At 45.3% G+C, this 22,839-nt stretch overlaps 2 protein-coding genes across 5 annotated transcripts in view; one reads left to right on the top strand and one right to left on the bottom strand.

Annotated features, from left to right (window-relative positions):
* Positions 1 to 21,348, top strand: part of LOC6727870 (serine proteinase stubble) — a 28,623-nt gene extending 7,275 nt beyond the window's left edge. The window contains exons 1-11 of one of the 4 annotated variants that reach the window (XM_016175417.3): positions 5,042 to 5,233; positions 8,502 to 9,219; positions 16,014 to 16,076; positions 16,772 to 17,371; positions 17,578 to 17,771; positions 17,864 to 18,186; positions 18,867 to 19,278; positions 19,692 to 19,881; positions 19,957 to 20,254; positions 20,469 to 20,618; positions 20,674 to 21,348. In XM_016175417.3, coding sequence (XP_016034451.1) covers positions 16,036 to 16,076; positions 16,772 to 17,371; positions 17,578 to 17,771; positions 17,864 to 18,186; positions 18,867 to 19,278; positions 19,692 to 19,881; positions 19,957 to 20,254; positions 20,469 to 20,618; positions 20,674 to 20,808 — 2,343 coding nt within the window. In that variant the 5' untranslated portion in view covers positions 5,042 to 5,233; positions 8,502 to 9,219; positions 16,014 to 16,035 and the 3' untranslated portion in view covers positions 20,809 to 21,348. Of the gene's footprint in view, positions 1 to 5,041; positions 6,135 to 8,501; positions 9,220 to 16,013; positions 16,077 to 16,771; positions 17,372 to 17,577; positions 17,772 to 17,863; positions 18,187 to 18,866; positions 19,279 to 19,691; positions 19,882 to 19,956; positions 20,255 to 20,468; positions 20,619 to 20,673 lie in introns of those variants that run through there. The other 3 variants (XM_016175418.3, XM_039294651.2, XM_016175416.3) reach the window with 3 other exon arrangements.
* Positions 21,349 to 21,720: 372 nt separating this feature from the next.
* On the bottom strand, positions 21,721 to 22,788 carry LOC6727869 (MICOS complex subunit MIC27). Its single transcript, XM_002103188.4, has 2 exons — positions 22,472 to 22,788; positions 21,721 to 22,408 (listed from the first exon to the last, which is right to left on the bottom strand). The coding sequence occupies exons 1-2, from the start codon at positions 22,621 to 22,623 to the stop codon at positions 21,880 to 21,882; spliced, it is 681 nt and encodes a 226-aa protein (XP_002103224.1). The 5' UTR covers positions 22,624 to 22,788; the 3' UTR covers positions 21,721 to 21,879.
* Between the last annotated feature and the right edge of the window lie 51 nt (positions 22,789 to 22,839).

Below are 22,839 nucleotides of genomic sequence, written 5' to 3'. Positions count from 1 at the left end.
GCCTGCCCAAGTATCCCTTTGCCTGGCTGTTAACTTTCAATCAACTCTATCATCAGTCATCAGCTGCCCCACCCTCCTCCGGTCGAAAACTGGGCGTTCACCCAATTGCACCGACGTTCTCCCTCAACTGGAGCTGGGTTCTCGATTCTCGATTCTTGGGGATCGGGGTTCCATCCGGCTTCACACCTTTCGCGCTGGCCACCACACACCTGTAATTTACACCCAACTCAACTCCTGTTTACGGATCGCGACGAAGACAATTTGTAGGACCTTCTGGGGCCGGTCCAGTCCGGACGGGGCCAACTGATTCGGGCAAACTGATTGCGATTTCTAACTGCAACACACGCTGCAATAATTTCGTAATTTCTCACTCACTTAATTTAGCACAATTAATCTCAATTTCAGCTGTCAACCGGAGTAGGAACCTGGCAGAGTGTTTTTCCACATCGCTCCACTTCAGGTTGGATCTGGTTGGGGAGCACGCATGACGTTGCGGGCCAGTGGGAAGATTCCCATAAATATTGGACTGCCGTTAGAAATTCATGTGTAATTTGTCACCTGAAATTAATCTGCGTCCAACACGAGTCCGCCATCCCGAGTGTTGGGTGATTTGTTTGCGACTCTTCCCGCTCTGACACCCAAATTCAAACGCATGCCAAAGCGCTGACTGCTGACTGCTGACTCCGTCTCTTTCCTGACATGACCTGCCTTTAATCTACCCCATCAATCTGTTCCAGCCCGGTCTCAGCACTCCGTGCCATTCGCTGGGACCATCACTGTTTATTATATCATCATAACACCAACTGTTTACTGACTGTGACCGTCTGCCTCCGACTAAGAGTTCACCAGGAGAGTCACTGCCCCGACGGTTATACTTTGGCAGACCGGCCTCCGATCTTGGGGTTTAGCGCATGGCATGGTGGCTACGAGGAAAGGTGGGCTTATCAGAACTAGAACAACGTGAATGGCAATTAATAGACCTTCTGTTGAATATTAATCATAGGTTGGCTCTCTCGGGTAGGAAATATTTGCGTAAGAACGTTCTGTGATGTTTATAGCATAACCTTTGCTTGGTGGAGCATATTGTATCATTTATGGCTTTCTATATAATTAAAAGCATGCTCACGATATGGTATATCATTATAAGTTGTCTAGACAATATATCGTTTTATTCAAATGGCTTAAAATTTTATATAAAGGGGCTATTTGTTTTATTTTAAGCTTGGGTTAATTTTGTGTCTTAGGTTTTATTATTTAACGTTGTAGCCTCGTGGATAGCGCATACAATATTCTATTTCTTGCGTAATAATTTTGGCTTCCTGTTGTCATGCCCATTTTGATGTCTATTCCCCCGCGTTGCCACACATTTTGGGCCTTTTGTATTCTTTTTGGCCATTAGACAATGTTTAGGGTTACATTTGTGAGTGCTTTCAATTTAATTTGCCTCCAGAGCTTGCTACCATTTTATTGTTGTTATTGTTCTTTTCATTGTTGCTACTGCTGGTTTTCCACATGGTATGTATTATTATTTTTTGCCACATTTTGCGGTTTTCGGTTTATGTTTTCAACATTTCTCTGCTGCGGTTTAACAAATTTTCTGGAGATGTGGCTTGGCCTGGCCTGGGTCTTGTCTTGGCTTGGGTCTCGGTCTTGTCTCTCCATACAGGTTCTCCCTGTCTCCGTTGCGCTGGCAGTTTTTCTCTTGGGCTGCCGTACACTTGCTTAGATATAGATATGGTCTTGAAACGTTAGCAAACTCGCACACACACCGGAGGGGGGTCGCTGGCAGTGGCTAGGTGGGTTCGTTTCGTTTGCAGCGAGCCTCTACATTTCCAGCTCCAGCTCCAGCTATAGCTTCAGTTTCAGCTTCAGCTCCAGCTCCAGTCCCGGCTCCATCCCATGTCCATCTCCATTCCGTCCACATTTATGGCAGTTGGCAGCCACAGCCATAGCCGCAGCCAAAGCCGCAGCCCCAGCAAGGTGTTATTTTCATTTCTAGGTTACTGACCCATGTCACATGTGTGTGCGGAAAATTCAATATTGCTGTGAAAAATACTTACACAACTATTAAATAAAGACATGGCCAAGACGGCCAAGAGACGGTGGTAGCAATGGGGCTTAGTGCCCAGCTGCCTGGCTTGTACTTAATAATTACGCTCATTTCATGCATGCAATGTTTGGATTCTTAGGAATCGACCGCCCACCATGTCCTACCCTTCGTCGCCCTATCGCACCGCAGCTTGGTGGCTTTTCCAGCTGGAAATGAAAGAAAAATTCTTCGTCAGCTGCCGTTGGCAGTTCTTGCTTTTGGCTTAATTAATTACCGCATTCCATCGTCTTTAGCCATCGCGCCAGCCAACTACAGCTCCGCTTCTCTCTTTTTGCGGAACCCGAACGAAAGACTTAAGGCACAAACTCGCCTCGCTTTCCACTTCCTACTCGATAATCGATTGAGTTCGTACATGTCATTTGCAGCGCTTTTGTGGCATTGTTGACAGCACAAAACGATTCCAAATGAAAATGACATGATGTGCACGCCAAGATCGGGCTTAACCAGAGCATACTCTTCCATCGACTGAAGAGGAGTGGAGTGAGGCCTCATTGGCATGACAAATTGCGACCCATTAATCTTGACACTGACTTTCACTTTGAACCAGCCCAGACCCAAAGCCCGTAGTTCACACACGGATCACGAGATCTTCAGCGGGTCCATATTATGCAAATGTCAATCAGAGAAGCGTTGACAGGATCCTAAACACCAAGGTCTACACTAGCATTAAACTAAATGCGGCTCAAAAATTTTTACTTAACAAAATGCTGATTATAAAATTTGAAATTTTAAAATTTATAGATTAAAAGTTAATTTTCTTCGGAGCAGAGATAGATTTTTTTTTGGGTATTTATATTCGTTAAGATTATCAAGCTTTTTCTTTTAATGTAACCCAAACTTACTTTGTCTGCAACCATGGGAGCCGGCATAATTGGCAAATATATTGGCAGCATTTTGTTTCAAGCTCCATTCATTGTGTTACACATTTAAATTAACGATTCGAGGTTTGATTCACGTGTAAACGATTAATCAAGTCCCAAGCAGAGAGTCCGACTCCAACTGGCTCCGATCCTTCCACCTGCCCCCTTGCCACTGGTAACCACCTCTTCGCCAGTCGAAGAGTGCCACTTGCTGCGTTTGGTTCGCCAGCCGCGGGGTTGAGGAGCTGGATAAATGGGTCAGTAAGGTGGAATTCGATTTTCGGCTTACATCGAACGCTTAGAGCCAAATTAAATATTAGTAAAAAAAAGATGTCATGGGGAGTTTTTATGGCAGAATTGAGATATTTTAGTTTCGGGCTAAATTGGCAGACCCATAACAGTTGGAATTATAAAATGGAAAAAATGTGGGTAGAAGAAAAGAGCGTTAAACCAGACCCATTAAACCGGATAGGCTAAATTAGCGGTCAATTTTATAATAAAAGATAAAAATGCATGCTTTTTTTTGCTTATTTATTTATAGAAATTAGTAGAAAATTAGTAAATTATGTTTTTAATAGTCCAACTAATGAGTAAGCGACAAATTGTTCAATTTAAAAAACTTTCGCCCCTTCCATTCCTAAGAACAACTTTATTATTTTTCCAATAACTCGCTGTTACCCCTTATTTACAACTTCATTTCCAGCTGATTTATGATCGTTAAGCGAAGACAGTGTTAAATGATCTGGGCTCAATCGATGTCTGAGTAATTCAGTAGTAAGAACTCAGCAATTGGCATGGATCCTCGATCTCGAGTCGTCGACGATCAACGATCAGTGTTGAGATTTCTGTCATTGAACTGCTCTGCTGTGTTGGAATCCATTGGAAGATCTATTTATCAGCGCGCAGTTAGCCATGAATGAATGTTTCTCTTCATTTGGCCAAGATCAGCGCTCGAGAACCCAACGACGTTCGTTGAACTGCACTAAACCGATCAGCAGACCATTTACAATGTTCGAGTGTTAATTTTTCAAGCCGGTTAGCCATAAGAGATTATAGGCAATTTCAGATAAATTTGCTAGGAGTTGGCGAACGCCGTCATGCAAATCGTTATTCTTTCCAGAAATCTGGAGTGATCAATGATCTGTGCAAAAACGTAAACGTAGGCTTTTTAGATACGTGATTTCTAGTTACCCCATTTTGTAAGTAAAAGGTTGCAAATAATTTATGTTTGACTTTTATTTCAAGAAAGTAAGCTCAAACTCTTCTCTAAGATTTCGCAAGATAGCCATCGGCCTAACAGTAATAATAGTATCTATGTACATGTGCGATTTCTCCTATTTAAAATCCGTTTTAAATACTATTTACATATGTGCTCCTTTGGAAACTCATTTAGATGTGGAATGACAACTGGCCCACGACTGGCTATAATAATTCCCCCTGTGCTACCAGTATTTCAGCATCCCGGCGTGAATTGAACTGAATCATCGGTTCGGCCGCTCTTGGCATCCCCCATAAAAACGTCAACAATAGGCTGCACTCAGTGTTATGTAACAGTTATACTGATAACTCATAAAAAATCCCAACAAATGAGAGGCGAAAAATCTTTAACACTGACCCACTTTCAAAAGTCGGTGAGTCAATAAAGAAACCGCACACGGGTCGCAAAATAAAAGAGCTTGCGCTAATACGCAGATTAAATAATCGCCGATCCATGAATCACCCCAGAAGGTGGGGGTGTGCTTTTCAGGGTGGGGGGTGCCAGTCCAGTGACAAAGTCTGGGAATGGGCGGGAAAGTGGCCAAAAGCATTCGGGCCAAATTGCTAGCCAAATGTGTATGTGCACACGGCTGTTTGTTTACCAGCGAGCCTGGGGGGTCGAGGTCGCCGCAGCCGTAAACATTTGTGCACTTATCAATTTGCCAGGCAAAGAGCTCGCAATCAGCTGTTCAAACGAAAGACTTAAGGCACAAGCTTGCCCGTCATAAATCTCTCTTCGGCGCCGAAGTCTGCGGTTCTCTGGCTTCGGCTCTCTTCTTTCCAGCACTCTTCGAGCGGGCTTTTCTCTGGGCACCTGGCGCAGTTTTATGCGCTGGCTGATGCTTTGCCGGCCGCAGTTTGGTTTTCACAGCGCTCGAGTGCGGTTCAGATCGGTTTCCGATTCGGATTCGGTTTCGATTTCGCTGTTTGCTGTTCGCTTTTCGGTTCGCACACTTGCAGCTCCATTCTATATGGGAAAAAAGCACAAGAAGAAATTCACGAAAAGGTGCCTAATTTTGTTACACACTTTAACATTCAGCCCAGCGGCTAGAAACCCACAAAAAAAAAGATCAAGCCGAAAAAATAAAAAATAAAATAATAAGAAGTAACCGAAACCGACAAGACATTTCAATCAATCAAAAAGACGCAAAACCTAATCGAAATTGTTAATCGAAAATTACACAAAATGGTAGAAACTGTTAAGAAATAAAGCCACAAGACCGAGCCGCCGAAAAGTGAGAGTTTTCCTCGTTCGTGCCCATGTTCGAGGTAATTTTGCCGTAGTTTCTTCATCTTGGGCTCCCTCTTCTCGATGCTTAAACAAACTTGCGACTCAATCACGACTAATTGCGCATGCGAGGCCGCTTTGTGCGTATTTAAAGCGCCGCCTCGACAACTTATGCCTCACATATGCATACTCCTCGTATATTACAAAACCGGAGCTCCACAAGCTGCTTAATATGCGTGTCACGTTGCCGGCCATCAAGTTCAAATTGCATTCGCTGTCAACGCATTGCAGCTGTGGCAGCAGCATTTTCTGCTTGCGGCACGCGTTGAGATTTTGAAATTAACACCCCGAGGGGCGCACAAACTGGAGCACTCGGGCTGCTAATTAAGAAATAAAGCCTTATCGGGCGCAGCAAATGCTGACAGCAGGATAACAGAGCTAGACAGGATAATGAACTCCGGAGCTGCCAGTCGATAACTTTTGGCAGGCGACATGAGCACTAATTAGTCGCAGGCCCCTGCTAAATGCAAACTGCAATCGCCGCTCAACTTGGCACTTGTTGGCCAAAAAAAAAAAAAAAACAAAAACAACTGAGACAAAAATCACGAACCGAGAACAACGAAAAACGCTTTTCAGCTTTAGCTATTGCTGCAACTTCAGCTTCAGCTGCAAATGCAAAGTGAGTTAATGCCGCGGCAGCCAGTTTTTCCTGCTCCCGACACTGTCAAATGCCAACTCGCGGGCTGGGCGACTTGCTCGTGAGGCATTTAACTGCCAAGCTAATGCACTCACTCACAGATACTCACCAACACAGGCGCACACGCGGTGCCAGCCGGTCAGGGATCTAATACAAGTGCAGTTAATTAATTTCTTTGTTGTTCTCTACGGTAAATCATGCCGTGTGTGCTGGCTCTTTGCTTCCTCGGGAGAATTTTCGCACAGAGAGTACAAGTATGTGCCATACGGAAAAAACACATATGAAGGGCTTTGAGATATTACCATTATCTAAAAAGAAAGTTCATATAACAGAATATGTTTCATTGAATTCTGTAGTAACTCCTTTTAAAGTTCCTCACAGAACTTTTTCTGCAAAACAAAAAACACTTGTTTTACTGCTAAAATAATCATTCACTTCATAGTGATTAACTTAAAGCACAGCAGTCAAATCAAAATATGAACTATATATAATGTTCCATATATCTAAGTTATATTGTATGAATATGAACTTTAAAAACAACCAATTCGATCCCATTTCTCGTTGTGTAGCGAAGGCAGAAGAACTCCGATCAGAGCACTGCTTACTTCCCACTGTTTATTGAAGACTTCTCCACCGCCAAAGCTGGTGCCGTGGATTTTTCACCCGGGACTCCACACCAAAGTCTTTGACTTTGTCTTTTGTTGCAGCTACTTGAACTGCATTTGCATATAAATTAGTTTTGATAGCGTTCCACGGAGTCGCCAGTACCAGAAGCAGCAGCAGTTTGATGTTTGTTCTGCAAATGCGTTGCGAAAAATCAACTTGTGGCTGCAACTGCCTAACGGGATTCATTAAGTAAAGTACAACACAGCAGCCGCTGCAAATGTGGAAAAGAGGACGGGTGCAGGGGGGAAATCTCAAGCGATAAGTCGGCAATAAAAATTGGCACCACTTTGGCACAATTAAGGCAAGGGGATGGGGCAACAAAAGATCGGGTGGCCAAGTGGCCAAGAGCTAACTGGCCAGCAGCGTGGCTAAGGCGCTGCACCAGTTAATTGTTGGCCGTTGACAACTTCCACTCGTCGTCGTCTTCGTGCCACAAGGAAGCATACCATTAAGCGGCAAAGAAGTGCAAATTCACATTTAATGAGCCCCCGGGCAGGGGACGGCGGGTGTGCAGAAGGGGTAAAGGGGCAGGAAGCTGCGGCTTCAGCCAGCTGAAAGTGATTCCTGTGGTCGGCTGCAAGTGCGATTGCCACAGGGAAAAGATAAACAAGGGAAATAAGTGGTAAACAGCAAATTATTGCTTTAAAGAAATTTAATAACATAAAAACTATTCAGCCATAAACTTTTTTACAGTTTAATTTTTTCTAAGGCTCCATTCACATGCAAATTATAAAGATAAAATCAACATACATGCTGCATGATATTAAGAATAAATATCAATCATAAAAATAAAATGAAAGAGTATAAAGTATATGATTAGATAATTATTTTTAACTAGTCCTTTAAAGGCTAGATTCTGGGATTATTATATTATTCGAAAATTTAAACTACACAATGATTTATTTGACTATAAATTCTAGCTAACTACAAAGATATACTTAAGCATAATGCACCATTCGGTTTAGATGCGTCTTTTATTACTCTTTGTATACTTCCATCATTTTACCCAAATGAATCGAGTTTGCTTTTTATGGTGCTTTTATATCGACTAATTTTCTCGCGTCAGAGAAAACACAATTCGTTAGCCCAATTACAGGTGTGATAATGTTCCTCTCACCCAGTTAAGCATCTTTGCATTTAAAGACCGTCAATTGGGAGGGGACCCCCTTCGGTTGAAGCTTTCGAATCGGAGATCCAAAATTATAAACACGAAACATTAATTCGTTAAATCGTCGTCGACGCTTTCAACTGTCACTTTTGAGTGGTCCGCGAATGTAAAATGCAATTTCCATTTCCATAACGCCTCATAACTCAAGATAGCCATCAATTTTGGGTCTTTGGCTAACTTGGCTACTTGGCTAACTTGGCTAACAGGCCGACTGGCAGCCTGGGCAGCTCGAACCTGTTCCACGGTGCGGACTCCCCACGATCCGATCGGCCAGCTGATATGCATCAATTTTTGGCAATTCCGTTCGGCTACCAGCGAATCGAATGCAAATAGGGTCCGCCGAGCGGAGCGGAGCGTTTTTGGCCTAATCACATGGCTGTCGAGGGCTTTTTGCATAAATTTCGGCTGGCCAAGAGTGAAGCCGAAAAACGATGCTAGGCTGGGCTGGGTGATTTCTAATTCGATGATCGTTGGCCCATTTTCATTAACAGCTCCACTTCTGTTTTGTTTTGCAGCCCACAATACATACGCCCACGACTGAAGAAAGGCAGTGAAATAAAAAGAAATCAACCGAAACAAAAGTGAAAAACAATAAAGGCCACGGAAAACCACGGTGCAATAAAAGCTTAACTCAATAGCAGGAGAAAAAATATTTTCAATTCGAGACGTCGCAATAAAGAAAACAAATAAAGTTCGAAAGAAAACAAAAAATAAAGGCCTCAGTAACAATTAATTAAGAGTGTGGTGCAGCTATAACAATAACAAAAAACTAGCTCACATGTATTTACAAAAGACTTTTACGACTTCGCAGTGAAATGCAAATCAATTAAACATCATATGTATTGTTAAAACAAAAGAAAAAAAGGAGTTAAAAACGAAAAGAAATTTTCGTTACAATTTGATTTGCCATTACCCGAGGATTTGATGTGTTTTATTGACCATGAAAACGATGGAAAGTCCGCGACTCTAAAAAATACATATTTAAAAATAATTAACGAGAATTCCCCAACTTGTGCGTGCAATCATTTCGAATGAAAGCAAGAAGAGTTCAATCGTAAATGGAAAAACGGCCAAGTGAAAAAAATGGCAAGGAGTGAAAATCAAATTTAAAAATCCATCAAAAAGTTTGCCGTTCTACAAAGATAATTAAACATTTAACCGACTAATAAAGCAAGGCGTAAACTTTACAATCGCAGCCAAATAGCAAATAGCCGAAACTGAACTGAAAGCCTAGTAAGTTTAAGTATTTATTATCTTTATTGTCCAAGCTTTCACCTATGTAGCATCAACAAATTTAACGATGCTTTTCGCAGATAACTTGAGTTTAGCCCGAAAACATCGCATATAACACCGAAATTAAAAAAAAAAAATCAAAGCCCCTCCAACAAAATCTCTTTTCACGGTTCTCATCCCAGACTAATATTTTTAATGACCCCATCCATTTTAGCAAGTCTCTTAATTAGTAAATCGCCCGTTAGGTCGGTTGCCTAATTTACAAAGTATTCTTGTCGCTTGAGAACTCCCTAAATATTGTGTATTAATTCCCCAAAATTGTTTACACCTTCGTCAGGTGCAATTTTCCCAACTAATTTAGTTTTGCTGTTGGCCCCGCTCAATTCGCCCAGCCATTCTAATTTCGCAATACTCGGTTACCCCATCGAGAGACTTGACTGCAAATCAGAGTCTGCCGGATTGCATGCGGTTATCCGACGGAGTGGAGTGTTATAAAATCAACAGTCAATCCCCAGTCGATGTCGTCTTCCAGTCCGACTGGATTGTGTCAACCTCGGGGCTGTCTTTTGCCACAGCGTGTGTCGTTTTATTAGCGAAAGTCATCGAGCAGAATAATTGTTGCAATGTGGACGTCTTCCCTCCGGTTCCATCCATGTGCCATATGCCATATACCAATACGACTTCCATCCTATAAGATACCATACCTTACAATCCCATCACCATCATGCGGCAATCAAAGCGAGCGCTCATAAAGCGCAATTCACTTGCGCGTAAAACCAAATTTGTACTCCTGCTCTTAACCAATTTCGGTGTCTCTGGGCCTTTTGGCCCACCAATTGCAGTGTTGGCAAGCGGCAGTCAGCAAACTGTGACCGTCTTTCGGATGCCTACGGGGGTTATATAATTTTCCGAACCCATTATTCCATTTGTACAACTTCAGGCGAAAAATTATTTAAATGCGTCAAAAATTTCTGTCGCTTTGGGAAATGGTGAAATAATATCAGTGCGATAGTATAATTTCTGACTATTACGGCGATTGGGAAATACCTTGGTCTGTGGGGGGGAAGTTATACAACAAAAGTGCAGTGCCCTTGGGCATCACTCAGTCAAATTGATTGTTTGCTTTTCACATTTACTATTTTCGGTTATTTGATTATTAAGCTATTACAGGTCCTTAGTCATTGTCTATCGTAAGAGGTAGAATTCATTTGTTAAATTGTATATTTCATTAAAATGTATTCCCTCTTTTGTTCACATTCTAACCACGTTTAAATGTCATGCTTAAGTAGTACTTTAATGTAATATAAAGCAATTGTAACTCTGCAAGTTACAGCATAGAAAGAAATGTATGATATAAGCCAAGAAATTCCCACCAAAAACAATGACTGTAAAGAATGACTTTGAGTATAATCGGGGTCACGAGGGGAGTTTACTTTAAAGGAATTATCTAAGTGGCTTCATTGTTACTCCATAAATGTCGTTTGCAGTCAATCAATAAATGAGAACAATAGAATCTTGACCAGGTTCGGGTCACATAAAAACACACATCAGTCAGTTATTATCCATTAAGGTGATTTTATGACATCAACACAGATACAAGATACAATTTACAGCTATAAGCCGCAATCAAAGTCTAGACGACGAATGCAATCGCTGAATTAATCATTGGCCAACAGAGAGCCTCCGAATGAGTGGCCGAAGTGGCGAGTGAATGAATGAATGAATGAACGAGCGGCCTGTGATTATGAATGGCCAACACAGATGTATAATTATTTCTGCATTAATTGCGAACACAGCAATTAACACTCTTGACACTCATTTTGCGGAGCCGAAGACCCAGTTAAAATGAGTCTCTGGAGGTGTGAATGGGCTTGAGTCCATCCATCGGGGCAATGCGGCACTCCTTCTCGGCCACCGGCCATTCTATTTTCGCCACTTTTCTTTTCTAACTTTCTGCAGCTCATCTGCCCGGAGGCCCTCTTGGCGGCCACTCGAGTTGTCCGCGAATGGGACAAGTGAATGCTGATTGACCCACTGGATGGGTACGATCCATGGCCATGGGATCGCTACCATCCGCTGCGGGCATGCTCAAAAGTGATGGCAACGTGCACTTCATGCAAATTAACGATAAGACAGGCGGTGTCTATCCCTTGCAGTAACAGCACTTAGGGACATTTACTTCGAGCTCTTTTCACTTTCAATCTGTCAAATTGTCACACACCAAACTAAAAGTGGCAAAAAGTGATTGCCCCTGCACGACTTTGGCTCAAACATTTTTGCCTGGCATTTTTTCGGGCCGAAATTGTTACGCTTGCGATGCAGAGACTGTTACTTTTCGAAACTCTGCTTCTTTTTTTTGCCGTGATTGAGGCCCTCATTTACGGTCAATTCGGAGCGTTACGGTTACGCACGTGTTGCCGTAACTTCCTCAAGGGACTGCGACTGGAACTGGAACTGGGCCCGATCATGATCGTGAACGAAATGAGGTCTTTCAATTTACCAATCCATTCAACTGGCGGGCCCTCAGCGACCGTTATGAAATCGAAAATGAAGCCATTTAGAATAGGTGCTGGGAGAAAAGCCAACTGGAAATGAAAACCGAATTAATTATGCCGCAGAATGGAAAATAAATTACGAGAAGTCACTTTAGAACCCGACCTTAAAAGCTGCCCCGTCATGCGGCTAGAGCCTGGCCAAGACAAAGTAAATGTTTGGACAATGCCCAGCCAGCTCACCCCTTTTATGTGATTCTTTGGCAGCGGGAAAGCCCATGCCCATGCCCACAAAGCGAAGAAAAGGAGGGAAAACAAACAAACAACAAACCGACAACAATAACAGCTGGGGGCCCTCGGGGCAACTAAACTCTGCGGTCAGTCAGAGGTGCAAGTGCAGCAGCGAGTGGAGTTGCATAGCACTTGACCATGCCCACTGGCCATTGGTGGCCACCAACCGCTGCCCGACTGGCTGACCATTGGCCATTAGCCGCGTGAGGTTAATAAACCAGGGGAAACCAACCAAGCCCACTCTCGAGGTGATTTATGTTTGTGGCCCAGTCTCGGAAACTTAACAGGTTGGAAACGTGTTGCTTTAATTTCGGACCGACATACAGATCGGCTAAAGCCGAAACTGATGCCTCCGGCCAATGACTTGTCGGAGGATGCGTTACACATTGCGTATGCGTAATGCGCCAACAGGCTGCAAATGCAATTAATTAGCGCTCGCATTTGATTTCAATCAGCGAACGGGCGCCAGGCTGCAACAGTCGCTCCATAAAGTTTACTGACGAGCTCGAAAAAGGAAAGTCGGGGAATAAACAGCATCCTGAGGTATTTATTACTTGCAAACGAAATAACTTAAAGCTAAATTGCAAGAAATAAAGAGAAAATGTGAAAAGATTTAACAACTCAATAGGAAAGTGCCAGGTACTGGATCTATGCATTATACGTTTCAAATTAAATCACAATTTCATCAATAAAGCCATTAGACTCCATGTGTTTAATGTGTAAAAGACTCGTAAAATTTAACAACATTACTCTCTCAACTTAATGACCTAGGTGAATAATTGATTTTATTTGGGATAAAAGTGATGTCATGCATCTCGGAATCACTGTTAAATTATAACTGCATCTTTGAGTCATACATTATTCATCAAGAACTTTGGCTTGGCTCGTAAAACGGTTTCTGGCCATTAATCCCTATATCAAATGGCTGTCATTTATCATGCCCGATTATAGAGCTCCATATTTCCTACAGCTATTCTCAGTTATAACGAGATTTTAAACACTTCTTTCAATTTACTGCACTGCTTCCGCTGTTCGAGACTCGTTTCGCTTAGCTTTTTTGATTTTCACATTGATAAGCGGTCGACTCAGGTGCAACGACTTTTCCCCCTCACTGTTCTAAGTACTCATATCGTTCCCAACTCGGATTCCCCATCCCAAGTGGTAAGGCAGTCGTCGTAGCATCGAGCGACCGCCTCCAGGTATGGATGGCATGGATTTCACATGGCCGGCCACTCAAAAATTGTGTTTGCGTTACGCGCAGTGATTATAACAAGCTTTGAGCCCCTTCTTCACTTTTTCTCGCTCGCCAGGCCTCTTTCACTATCTCAAAAGATGCCGCCAGCCCAGCTTCATCTGGGCTGTAATGGCCCTTGCCCCCTTCTAAAGAAACCCTTCTACATACACACAAAAAATTTGTCTTAAGGAATGTTTGTTAGTTTCTACTAAGCCTTTTGATCATATAACAAATCAATATGCAAAGTAACTATTTTCCAGTGTACCCCTTTACCTGAGTATCTGGCTGCTTAAGTCGCTTGTGGCTAGTGCAATCCAGTTGTTTATCTTTTTCATTAAGCTGGGCGGCCTGTCATCTGTGCCGTCGCCTGTCGATTGACAAAACGCCTACCGTGTAAGCGTCTTCCTCGTCCTCCAGAGCTGATAGCAGATACCACTTGCTGGAGCTGGAGATGAAGCTGGAAGCTGGAAGCTAGTGGCTGGCCAGATGCCGATGCCCCCGGACGGGAGTGCTCTTAACTAAACGAACTGAGACTTTCCTCACTTTACCACACGCCAATGGAAGTGGAAAAGGGCAGGGGGCGGCGGAACTTAAGTGACTGACGCAAATTGCGCAATTGTTATTACAATTACTCTTTTCTACTAAGTCGGCTGCTGCAAGCCCAGCTTTGAGTTCAAGTCAGCTACTCAGCACGTACTTGCACTTAGCGAAAAAGGTTGGAGATTCTTTGAAGACAGTGTGAAAGTAGCTAGTTCTTCTACAACTTGAACTACATTATTTCATAAATGAAAATTCTTGGAAAAAGTCAAAATAGCAACCAAACGGATTTAATGAAAGTGAAAACCAGAGCAGAACAATTATGAAGCCACTTTCGATAAAAGTACAGTTTAAACCAACTTCTATCTGCGCTTCAATGCAGATATGAACCAAAGAAATCTAGAGAATCCGTTGTTAGCATAGATATAATATTCCAACTACTTACCTTTAATTAATTTAAGTATCTAGAGATTATTTTTGGCAGTGAGTGCTCCAGACTTCCCAAAGAGCCGACTAACACTGGCAGGTCATGTTGAAACTCAGCAGAGTTGGGCTAACATTTTTCTAATAGCTCTAGCATTTTGCTGGAAAATCATTTGGCCCCTGGGCTGGATTTGAGTCTTTGTCTGTCTGGTCTTGAGTCGATGTCTGCCCATTTGACTGTTTGTCAGAAGAGCACTGGTGCTACTCGTCTTTGGCTCGTTTTGGGCTACTAAAGATAGTCATTAGCACGAGAGATTGCTGTTGCTGCTGCTACTACTGCTACTATTTTTTACCCGCTTCTGTTTTGGGGCGTTTAAACGGGGTAATTACGTTTCGGCTATTTTTCGACCAGTTCTCTGCGAAAAATAAGCCCAAATCTAAAGAAGGCAACGAAATTGAAGAGAAGTAAAAACTTCGGCTGCTGCTGCTGCTACTTTCGTTGAGGAAATGAAAACGTAACGAAATCGATTTCCAACGGTTCATGCGCTATATGGACACAAACTTCATAGCTTCATAGGTCTACAGCCGGCGTGTGGCAGGGGCAAGCACATCTTTACCCCCCGCGCCCAATTGGAAATAGAGTTATTAGAAGTGAGCAGCGCTAACGTTTCGTTTGCGTTTCTGGCTCAAAGGAGTCTGCAGACCCGGCCAATTGATGAATCGATTCGAGCGACCCATGAAGAACTCGACTCGAAGTCGGACACACGATGTGGGGAAAAATGTTCGGGGCCAAAGCTGAAATTAATCTCGAGGCACATGTTCATCCGCCGCTTCCACATCCACATCCACATCAACTCCAACTCAAACTCCAACATCAATATCAATTTCGGTTTCAATCAACATGGACATGAAGCGTTTTCCAAGCCAATGATGTGCACAAAGTATTTGGTATCAAATTGCATTCAAACGATTTGTAATTATAATCAACATTAAGATGATTAGGCGATAAACGGGATTTGGCTGGGGCCGCGCTTTGAGTATCTCATGTATGAGTGTGTCGAATGAATGATGTTTGGGTATCTACATTTTCCAATGAGTGTTCGATAAATATGAATTATTCCATGGGAGTGGTTTGCTCCATACATATTCGTATGAATATATAAATTAATTTAAGTATGTAAATTTTTTGTTTTTAATGGTTCACCTTAACCTGTCCTTACTTTCTATTGTCATCCCATCGAGCTATGTTTGATATTTTATTTTAATCATAATGGATTGATTACGTTAGTCCATTTAAATAAAGTTCTACCAATTACTGACTATTTACTCACTCGAACCTCTATTTGGAAGTTCCTTCACCTCAGCCATCCATGAGTTGCATAATATTCCCAAGTGTCACATAATTGCCACGATCCCGCCCCCAAAGTGTTGTCAGCACATCCATTCACAAGACTCCTTTCCGCCTTTCCCCCCGTTATCATCGTTGCATATGACCATCATCATGATGATGGCGATCTTGTGATTACGATCTGTGGCCGGCTAATGCCGCAATCTCGTGTGTGTGGGTTGTCTGGTGGGTGGGCCGTTTGAAGCACCACCAGCTCCACCGGCACCACCACATGCATGCCAAACTAAAGTTAGACATCCCGCAGTTAGCCTACTAATTACAGCCGGAGCTCATTGCGCCCGGCATTCTCGATGGCAGTACAAACATAAACCATAGCTCTTGGCACAATAAAAAAGAGCATACGATTTTCTAACAACAAACTTTGGCTAACCATACTGATTATTACCATTCTCCGTGCAATCCATTGCAGACATGCGCCCGGCACGTTACCGATGAAGCAGCCAACTTTAATCAGACCCAGACTCAGACACAGGTGAGTTGACAACCCGAGGGGGGGTTGGTTGGATGGGGTATATAAGGGGGCACGTGCAACTGGGGAGGCAGCGATGTGTGCTACCAGTTTAGGTTACAAACCATAAAGGCAAACATCTAATTTGGCCAGCAATGGATTGGCTAAACTTTAATTAAATTTGTTGAAAAGAAAAAATAGCTATTCCGCTTTGATGAGCTGCAGCGAAGAGGAGTACGAAAGGGGTGGGGCAGCACTGGGGTGCACTTGCTTTTGGGACATGAAATTATTAATTGTAGCATGTGTCGTTTGACGTCGCCGTCGTGCGATCGCAATAAATTTTTTCCAGTCTTGTTCAACAATAAAACAAGACAAGAGCCACGAAAAAAGCTGATTATGAAGCAAAAGTGAAAAGTTGTAATTAAACCAGTCACTGACTGCACGGCGAGCAGCACAAAAACAAACTGCAGCAACATATGCAGCAGCAGCAGCAGCAACTGCAGCAGCAGCAGCGGCAGCAACAATCATAAAGAGTAGAAATCGTTGCCTGACTTTGGCTTTTTTTTCTTGCTGCCACTTTTTGTGGCGACAAGTGCGCTTAATTAGTGGTGGACCCAACGGCGGGGGGTGGTCCCAAACCCAAACAGGGTTCTGGTGGATGGGTTCCGGCAGGCGAAACAAGACTAATGTCCGAAAACTGTCATGCCCGTTCCTTGCAGAAGAAGCACACCAGCGGCAGCCACCAAGATGTGTCCCAAAAGGCATTGGCTAGTCAACAACAGAGCAGCGGGCTCGCGAGGATCAGGAGGAGCTGCGGCGCGGAGCAGGCGCAGTCTAGACCAAATAGTAGAAGTATTAGTAGCCTTAATCGTAGTCAATTGCCTGGCCACAGCAGCAGCGGCGCTGATCACACCGCCCGACAGCCTCGAGTCACTGGGCTCCCTGGGCATCCCGTCATCCTCCGCCTCCTCCTCCGAGGACGACGATGACATGACTAGCGGCTTCTACCGCAGCCCGCACCGCCTGGAGGGCTATCCGCAGTTGCAGCAGCTGCAGCGCGGCCAGAACTTCAAGATCAGCCCCAAGCCGTGCTCCTTTGGCCGCGTCGAGGGCACCTGCATGTTCGTGTGGGAGTGCATCAAGTCCGAGGGCAAGCACGTGGGCATGTGCGTCGACTCCTTCATGTTCGGCTCCTGCTGCACGCACAACTACACCGACAACATCGTCCTGCCCCAGACGGCCTTCTCCTACACGAGGCCCACCAAGCCGCTCACGCTCCGCCCGCGACCGCCGGCAGCGCCCTACAAACCGATGATCAGGTAAGAGATTAGCAACTGTTGGTAACTTGTGTTCTGCTACGAATGTCAATAAAGATTTAAGATCAGTTATACTATGTCAGTATAACTTCATCAGATTAACAAATAGTGTATATAAAAGCGGATTGAAATATAGCATAATATATCTAAATTATTATAATTTTATAAGTATACGTCTTACTTATTTCCCGATGAATTACCGTCCGCAGCGGCATGACCACCATCGAGCGGCCTCATGGCGCTGGCACCCTTGTGATTCGTCCTTCGGGTCCGCACCACCAGGGCACACTGGCGCGCCCGCATCCGCCGCCCTACCAGAGCAAGCCCACCACTGCCTCGGATCTGCAGGGCTCAGCCTCGCATCCCAGCTCCAGTTCCAGCTCCAGCTCTAGTTCGAATCCCAGTAAGTGGAGCGCAATGAGGCTGGGCTTGGCGCCCCCGCCCAGCGGTGATGCATTGTTAGCATGAATTGTAACAAACAAATACTATCCGCAGATAGCATTTGGCATACATCGACCCAGCAGCAGCAGCAGCAGCATCAGCAGAATCAGCAGAACCACTGGCAGATGACCACCGAGCCGAGCTTTATTACCAAGCCGCGACCCACCGGCTGGACCAAGCCCGGCATCGTCAATTTGCCAATGCCCGCGCGACCCTCCAAGCCGTCGAAGCCCACAAAGAAACCGATTGTCTACGACCGGACACCGCCACCGCCGCCGTCCGTCCTACCGTCCACATCCACCTCGACGACATCAACGTCGCTGATTTGGCCGGGCCAGACGCATCCCCCGCAGCCGCATCGCCCCACCAGGCCGCAGGTATGTAAATACGAGTCTGGTTCGGCTTTTGGGTCCAGGTCCAGGTTCATGTTCTGGGTTCTGGGTGATGCATTGATGTCGAAAGCGAAACAAACGAGCCACGAGGTCATTTACTCCTCGACTGCGACTGGGACTGGGCCTCCAACCTCAGCTCCATAATGGCAGGCCACAGCCTTGGGGGACATTTTATTGTTTGCACAATGCGGAGCCGGAGCCAAAAGTTGATGTAAGATTCGCCTGCCGCTCTCAGGGGTGTGTGTGGAATTTAGGACTCTTCCAGGAATGGGTACCTTAAGCAGAGCATGCCACTTGCCACTAACTTGAAGCTCAGGAATAAGATTAGCATAAATGGGAATTCGAAGAAAACTGAAATGAGCTGGGTAAATGTTTATGCAGCCCAGTTAATTTTAAAGATCATGTTAATGGGTTGTAAATGCTCAATTGAATTCTGTTTTAAAAGTCGAATCACACTTTATTTTGTTAGAGCATCCAAACATTCATTTAAAACCTCTAGAAGGTTGCATAGTTAATGCAGATTTAGCGGCGAAATGAAAAATTGATTCTTTGCGTGGAATGGGAATGGAAATGGAATGGGAACGGGCAATGGAGAATGATTTGCCGCCGGACGACCCTGGTCGAGTATTTTAGCATAATGTTTACCACTTTGGCCTTCCTTGCAGCTGTCGCCGGGCACATCATTAGCCGCATCCTCGTCCTCACACTGGCCATCGTCAACCACCTCATCCACCACATCCACAACCACGACAACAACTACACGTCGGACAACCACACCGGCGACCACAACGAGGAGGACCACGACAAACAAGCCCACCAGGCCCTACCAGCGGCCCACCACGGCGATCTCCAGCACGAGCACCTCCACTACTTCGAGCAAGACTCCCACCACGACCAGGCCGATTAGCTCCAGCAGCAGCAGCGGAATCGTCACCAGCTCCCAACGGCCAACGCAGCCTACGCACCGTCCGCCGGTTCTGGCCACCTCCGGCATCGAGACCAACGAGATAGCAGACTCCTCCATCCCCGACGCCGGAGCTCTGGGCCATGTGAAGACCATTTCGGCGGCTCGCAGTGGTGAGTGACAAGCCCTTGCACTTGGGGAAGCCATTTGAATGACCCTTCCATATATGCTTGCTCATTGTAGATGATAGCTTATTAGACATAATTTATGTGCTTTCAAAAATCTGAAATAATTGGGTATATTTTAAAGATATACGATATCTACAATTCTGGTTACAATTGTTTTCTGATAGGGAATTTTTTTATTTTTTAAAGATATATTTCAATATTTAACTCAAGTTTCGATAGGAGCAAACTCAATTTCAAATAAGAGTTATTTTCTTTATAAAATAACTCTGTAGACTGTTAAAGAATCAATTTGTGAGAGGTTTCGAGATACAGTTCCCCAAATAAGATACATTGATATGTACAACTGACTTCGCTAGCACCCATACTGACAATGCAATTTGTTATTGCTGCAATTGCAGAGTGCGGAGTACCGACTTTGGCGCGGCCCGAGACGCGAATCGTGGGCGGTAAGAGCGCGGCCTTCGGTCGTTGGCCCTGGCAGGTGTCGGTGCGGCGCACCTCCTTCTTTGGATTCTCGAGCACCCACCGTTGCGGTGGCGCTTTGATCAACGAGAACTGGATAGCCACCGCCGGACATTGCGTGGACGAGTGAGTGGATCAGCCCAAAACCGGACCAGATCCAGATCCAGATCGAGCTAATCCCTGCCCCTCTTCCATTTGCAGCCTGCTCATCTCGCAGATACGCATCCGCGTGGGCGAGTACGACTTCTCGCATGTGCAGGAACAGCTGCCCTACATAGAGCGCGGGGTGGCCAAGAAGGTGGTGCATCCCAAGTATAGCTTCCTCACGTACGAGTACGACCTGGCGCTGGTCAAGCTGGAGCAGCCGCTCGAATTCGCTCCGCATGTCAGTCCCATTTGCCTGCCCGAGACGGACAGCCTCCTAATTGGCATGAACGCCACGGTCACCGGCTGGGGTCGTCTCAGCGAGGGCGGCACCCTGCCCTCCGTCCTCCAAGAGGTGAGTGTTAACACGACTTTAAGGTTCATTTTTAGAATGCAGCGACAATGATAACCGCTGCGAATCGAACGCAAAAGATTGTCGGTGTGGTTCTAAATGGGGCGATTGCAATTAGGAAAAGTCAGAGAGATCATAAAAACCTTCAGATCTATATCATAAATCTAAAAATAAAGTTAAATGCGAGACACTGATGTAATCTAATACATTTTAATAGGTCTCCGTGCCGATTGTAAGTAACGACAATTGCAAATCGATGTTCATGCGAGCTGGTCGCCAGGAGTTCATTCCGGATATATTCCTGTGTGCGGGCTATGAAACGGGAGGGCAGGACTCCTGTCAGGGCGATTCAGGAGGTCCACTGCAGGTAAGATGCCGGATGAAGCAAACCTATGAGATATATGCTAATACAAATTTCGCAGGCCAAGTCGCAGGATGGGCGCTTCTTTCTGGCCGGGATCATCTCCTGGGGCATTGGCTGTGCCGAGGCCAATTTGCCCGGAGTCTGTACGAGAATCTCCAAGTTTACGCCGTGGATACTGGAGCATGTCAGATGATGATCAGAAGATACTGACGACGGCAGATCGACTTTTGTTATTTGTTTTAATTTATCAGTTGTATCTATAAGTCTTGTGTGATTTATCTTAAAGGAATGTTAAGCGTAGTTAGCTTCAATTTAACAATTTTAACAGCTTGGCCTTGTGGGCCACTGCCACGCCCCTATCCGCACTCACCCACTCACTTACACACACACACACACAGTCAACGCCCACTAATTTAGTCTAGCGAAATGTTAGCACCGTAAGTTGTCTAACAAGGAAATCGGTCGGATTTCGAATGGGATTATCTATTTGTACATAGCCGAAGGGATAGGGGGTTTGGGAGGGGTAGGGGGGATTGGGAGTCATTTGCATGTCCACAAGTTGTTGGTATTTTAGTGTAGTAATATTTAACAATTAACTAAATCTATATTTATTGTAAACAAATGCATGCAGACATCCGAACGTTGTTTGTATCTTGCCCAAAGAACAAGTCTATCTATAGCGATGCGAAAGCTCGAGAGCAATAAAAGATTACTGAAAATATTGTCTAATAAATAATGCCGCAATCGGAGAATTGGTCCGCTCGAGATACCCATCGCTATAAGAGCCGATTTCCTCCTCAGCAATGGCAGCCCCCGAGGGCACCGCGAATGGACGGCCAAGACCATTCACACAATTTGTAGTCATCGCCATGTTCGGCTGCGGGCCATGGTCATTGACGATGATGATTGGCACAATCGGTTTTGCACGTGGGGAGATGGAGGATGGGAGACATCCGCAGCCGACACTTTCCTCCGGATTTCACTTTTCAACAGCTCACTGGCGTGACATTTGACTTGACACCAACACCTCAATTAATCACTCGAAGATTCATGTGAGAGCGGGTTCTCGCCACGGCCCACACACATTTGCCAAGTTAAACCGCCGTTTCACTTTTGGGACGCGAGGCCAATTTATTTCTGGCAACAAGAAAAGAGATAACTACTGTCGGATAGAATTCAAGCTTCATACAACTTAAATCGATGCACACTTCACGGCCGGATGGAGGTGGACTAGGAGTTCCCCTTTAGCGGGAGCGGGCACTTCCTACTTCTTTTTGGGGAAGATAAGATCCTTTGCCTCATCGTACAGGTCGCTGGCCATGTACTTAAGGTCCTCCAGCGAGGTAGGGAAGGGCACTGCGGGCACTTCCTCTCCTGGCTTCACGCCCTTGATGAAGTTGTAGGCCACGGCGAAGATCTTACGGCCCTCGTAGAGTACCACGCGGCAGTTCTCTTCCGCCTGGCGGGGGTAGCACATGGAGGCGACTGCACCTGCTCCAATGCCCGAATACAACACCTTCTTGATGAAGCCTCCACGGGCGGCGAAGATGAAACCAGCCAGACCGCCCACCACAATGGCTCCGCTGCGGTGCAGGGAGTTCTGGGGCTCGTTCAGCATGTCGATGGTGGACTGGGTGTGTGCCTTGGCGGTCTCCACGTAATGGCCGACAACGCCGGCCTGATCGGCCACCGCCTTATATCCAGACTGCACCTCCTCGCGCACAAAGCGGACTCCGGCCTCCAGGTTCTTGTGCAGCACAGAGTCTTGTGGTGGATGACGCTCTGGCTTGGGTCTGCGGGAGCATTGAAGGAGTATCGTTTAGGCTGGGACCTTTTCCCTGCATTGGGTCACTCACTCTGTCTTGCGCAAGCTGCCGTAGATGGGCAGCTCGCTGGGCCGGCACACCAGGCTGCAGTCCGTCGCACTGGAGGCTGGTTTCTGGGGCTCGGGAGCCGCTTTAACGGCAACTGCCGCCATGATTCCCATCGTTGCCGTTCTGCGCAGCATTTCGAAGTGGTCAGGAGGTGGATAAAGTGCCTCGCTGGGTCGATCGGAGTGTGTGTACACACGGAATTTGGCCAACTGTTTGGTAAATTGCTTATTTTACATCAGTTGTTAGACATTGCGTAATTTGTCACAGCACGATGCGACTGAATGACGCATGACGATGAATGAAAGCAGTGGGTGATTCGTGCAACAGATGTTCACAGCTGTCACGTGTGA

This window comes from Drosophila simulans, chromosome 3R, assembly GCF_016746395.2.
Source record: "Drosophila simulans strain w501 chromosome 3R, Prin_Dsim_3.1, whole genome shotgun sequence".
NCBI lineage: Eukaryota > Metazoa > Arthropoda > Insecta > Diptera > Drosophilidae > Drosophila > Drosophila simulans.
This window is presented reverse-complemented; position numbering and strand designations above follow the sequence as displayed.